General features: G+C 76.5%; 1 protein-coding gene across 1 annotated transcript; it reads right to left on the reverse strand.

The window, feature by feature from the left end:
- Positions 1-273: 273 nt before the first annotated feature.
- AURANDRAFT_72617 (expressed protein) lies at positions 274-878 on the reverse strand (the record flags this gene model as incomplete). The annotated part of the gene is made up of 2 exons (XM_009043070.1): positions 274-593; positions 668-878. Coding segments are annotated over 2 exons (531 nt in total), but the record flags the coding sequence as incomplete, so codon positions are not given.
- Positions 879-4,290: the final 3,412 nt, after the last annotated feature.

Below are 4,290 nucleotides of genomic sequence, written 5' to 3' on the forward strand. Positions count from 1 at the left end.
GCGAGGCCGAGGACCTCCTCGGGTCCCTCGACCTTGACCTGCCGCCGCCGCCGCCGGCGCCGGCGCCGCCGGCGCCCGCCGTCGCGGCGCCCGTGGCCCGCGGCGCGCCCGCGCCCGCGGCGGCCGTCGACGCGGAGCTCGCGCGCGTGACCGCGGAGCTCGCGGAGCTCAAGGCGGCCTTCGCGTCGCTCGAGGGGGGACAGGCGGCGGTGATCGCGGAGGTCAAGAAGGTCCTCGAGGACCTGGCGCGCCGCTAGGCGCGACTCCCGGGGCCGCGTCGTGGTCCTTAGGTCGCCCGGGCGGGCGGGCGCCGTTCGGCCGGGTCGGGAGTCGAGGTCGGGGATCGGGCTCATGTTTCGCGCGAGGGCCGGGTCCGCGCGGTGGGAGTGGCGCGCGATCGGCGCATCGGCGAACGTCGACGCAGGTCGCGGGTTCGCCCGCGTTCCCCGGACGCGTCGTCGGAGTCGCCGGACGACGCGTTCGCGGACGCCGGAACGCGACGCCGGAACGCGGCGCGCCCGGGACGAGCGCCCCGACGGACGCGTCGCCGGCCTCAGTCCTGGAGCCGGAGCCACTTCGGCGACGCCTCGAACCTGCGCGACGCGCGTCGGCGGCGGCGCGGCGTCGCGCCCGCGGTCGGCGCGCCCCGGGGGACGCCGCGTCGCGCGCGGCGAAGAACGCGGCGTCGTCGGGCGTCGTGGACTTGACGTGGCCCATGGGGAAGAGGCGCGAGACGAACTGCTGGACGAGGGGCGCGGCGTCGGCGTCGACGCCGAGCCTGTCCGGCGGGACGACGTTGTACGCGCCCGCGGCGAGCGCCGCGAACGCGGCGTCGTCGGCCGCGACGACGCGCGCGCGGACGCCCGCGCCGTCGAGCGCGGCGAGGAGGGCGGCGTTCGCCGGGTCGACGGCGACGACGCACTCGTCCCGCGCGGTCGTCGTCTCGAAGGGCACGAGGCTCGGGAGGAGGTCGTCGTAGGTCGTGGCCGCGCCGCAGCGGAGGACCGTCGTCGAGCCGAGCGGCGGCCGCTGGACGCCGAAGAGCACGCTGCGCCCGGGCCCGCCGCCGCGGTCCGCGCCGCCGCGCGCCGGCCCGCGCGCGCAACAGTCCGCGACGTAGGCCGCGACGAGCGCCGCGTAGCCGCGGGCCGCGCGCGATGTCGCCGCGGCGACGAGCGGTGCCGCGGCCGGCGGCGCGGCGCCGGCCGACGCCTCGAGGTGCGCGCGCGCGTACGTCGCGGAGTACGCCGCGGCCGCCGAGGGCACGAGCACGGGGAAGCGCGTGTGCGCGTATAGGTCGCGCCGCGGCGGCACCTCGCCGAAGACCTCGCCCTCCTGGGGCCGCGCCTAAAAGAGTGCGAAATTCCCAACTTCAAAGGCTCCGATCTCGGTCGTTTTCCACTCGTTTCGGCTGATTTTTGGACGAGCGATCATCTTTCGGAACGGTCTCGAAGCGTGGATGCTTTTTCCGGAACGCGCGCGCGCGGAACACTCACGTTGAAGCGACGTTGAATCACCCTTTTCCTGCCCCGTGCCGGGCCTGGCACGTGAGCGCGGGCGCGCCGGGGACGCCGACGGTGTAGACGACGAGCGCCGTCGCCTCGAAGAGCGCGAGCGCGGGGCCGAGGTCGCCCGCGGCGCAGTTGACCGCGAGGGCGATGGGCTGGTGCTCGTTGACCCAGGCCGCGAGGTCCGCGAGCGCGCCGGGCGCCGCGGCGTCCGCGGGCGCCGTCACGTCGACGACGACGCGGCGCCAGTGCTCGTCGAGGCCGCCGCGCGGGAGGTTTTCGCGCACGGCGAACGCCGCGGCGCCCGCGGCCTCGTAGCCCGGCGGCGGCGCGGCGCGCGGCGCGCCGGCGAGGAGCGCCGGGAACGCGCCCGCCGCGAGCGCGGCGCCGGGGCCCGGCGCCGTCCCGACGCCGCGCAGCGCCGCCGCGACGTCCTTTGCCGTCGCGCCGCCGACGACCGCGTGGCGGAGCGCCGTGCACTGGCCCGCGTGCTCGATGGCCGCGGACGCGGCGACGGCGCCGGCGACCTCGGGCGTCCACGCCGGCGCCCAGAGCGTGTTCGGCCCGCCCGTCGACGCGACGACGTTGGGTCGGGCCGCGACCGCGGCGCGCGCGGCGCCGCGGCCGCACGTGATGTGGAGCGGGCCCTCCGGGAACGCCGCCATGAGCGCGAGCTGCGCGTCGAGGCCGCAGCAGGCGTAGGACACGGCGCCGCGGTCGCCGCCGCGCGCCGCGAGCGCGTCGCGGAGCGCCGCCGCCCAGCGGTAGCCGTGCTGCGTCGAGACGCCGCTCGCGCGGCTCAGCACGACGACGGGCCTGTGTGGAAATCAACCACTGGTTTGGGGGGTCCTGACCAAAACTTCAGAACTCTCTATCTCAATCAAATCGAAGTCGATTCGGCTGATTTTTGGACAAATCGATTGCTCTCGTCGAGTTCTCGAAGCACAGCGAAAGAGTCTGGTCCAAATCGTTCGATTACGCGCACATTGAAGTCGGGTTGAAGATTTGGTTTCCACACGACGACGGGCGCGCCGACGTCGAGGCTCCGGAGCGCCTTGCGCGACAGGTCGAGGAAGTTGGAGAAGTTGGAGACGCAGGCGACGAAGACGGGCGCGCGCGAGACGACGACGCGCCCCGCGGCCTCGTCCGCGAGGAGCGCGTCCGTGAGCCGGCGCTCGACGGCGCTCGCCTGCAGGCTCTCCTCGATCTCCATGACGCCGTCCTGCTTCCGGAAGTCGAGGGCCTGGTCGCCGACGAGCCGCGCCGCGCCGGCGCCGAAGAGGTCCGCCTCGGCGGCCCGGGCCGGCCCCCGGCCGTCCCGCGGCCCGTCCCACGCGGCGACGTGCGCCGACAGCGCGCGGAGCTCGGCCTCGGTCGCCGCGCGCGCGGCGCCGTTACGTCGCCGAACGCGTCGAACACGTGTCGAAGACGTCTCTCGTCGGTCACCGCTTCGTCGGACGAGCGTCGTCGCCGGGTCCGCGCGCCAGGCGCCGCCGTCGAAGCCCTCGACGTAGGCGACGGCGTCGCGGCGGAGCCGCGCGCCGTCGGGCACGGGCAGGTCGCCGAAGCAGGCGAGGTACTCCGACGAGCCGAAGTTGTAGTGGCGCGCGGCGGCCCGACGTCCCGCGGAGCGCGTCCGCGCCGCCAGCGCCGCCGCGCGCGACGGCAGTGAAAGCGCCATCACGAGCGTTCTGGCCACAAGCCACGAGCTCTTTAGCGAGTTTGTGCAAGCACTTCAAGAGGCGTTTCAAGATGCGTCTCTAAAAACTAAAGCCCGGGCTGAGGCCTCCGGGAGGCCGCGCTTGCCGCCAGGCCGCGCGACGCGCGTCCGATGCGGCCGCCCCGCCCAGGACGTGCTCATCGCTGCGGCGTCGCCGCTGCCGTCGTCGAACTCAGCGACTCGTGCGCGCGATCAGCGCCGACGACTCGCAGGCGGGGAGACCGGCTTTGCGTGGGAAAAGCAGGGGACCTCTCGTTTTTGACTTCGGCGGTACCTAAGCCGGTCATCACTCATGAGCATCACGATTGCGGCGGCGGGTGTCGACCACGGTACTCGTGGCGGTTATGCCGCCTCCCCCGCGGTACGCCTGAGTTGACGATGCGAGTGGGCGCCACTGGCACGCCGTTATCCCCCCCGGCAGAGTTCGCACGTGGTCGCGGGCGAGCGCCGTCCCTCGCGCGCGCGCGGCTCTCCGGTCCAGCCGCGCCTAGGCCCGCGCGAGCCTCGCCCGCGCCTCCTCCTCCACGCGCGCCTTGTGCGCCTTCTTGGCGAGGTCGCTGTCCGCGCCCGCGGCGCGCGCGGCGCGCGCGGCGAGGTCGCCGTAGGCGCGCGCCGCGCCCGCGTGGTCGCCCGCGGCGGCCCGGGCCTTGGCGAGGCGGCGCACGGCGCGGAGCGCGGCGGGCGCGCGCGGCCCGTCGGCGAGGGCCGCCGCGTCCGCGTGCTCGGCGAGCGCGCGGAGCAGCGCGGCCTCGCGGCCGTCGCCGAAGCCCGGCCCGCCGGCCTCGAGGAGCTGCGCGACGTCGGCCCAGCACGCGCGCGCGCGCGCGCCGTAGGCCGCGCGCGCGTCGTCCGCGTCGTCCGCGCGGCGCGCGGCGTCGCGCGCGGCGCCGGCGTCCGCGCCGGCGTCCGCGGCGGCGGCGGCCGCGCGCGGCGCGGCGGCGTCCGCGGCGGCGGCGGCGGCGCGCCGCGCGGCGCCCGCGTAGAACGCGGCCGCGCGGGCCAGCGCGTCCGCGGCCTCGGGCGCCGTCGCGGGCTCGCGGCGGAGGAGCCGCGCGAGCTGCG

The sequence above is a fragment of the Aureococcus anophagefferens genome, assembly GCF_000186865.1.
Source record: "Aureococcus anophagefferens unplaced genomic scaffold AURANscaffold_41, whole genome shotgun sequence".
NCBI classification, from domain to species: Eukaryota; class Pelagophyceae; order Pelagomonadales; family Pelagomonadaceae; genus Aureococcus; species Aureococcus anophagefferens.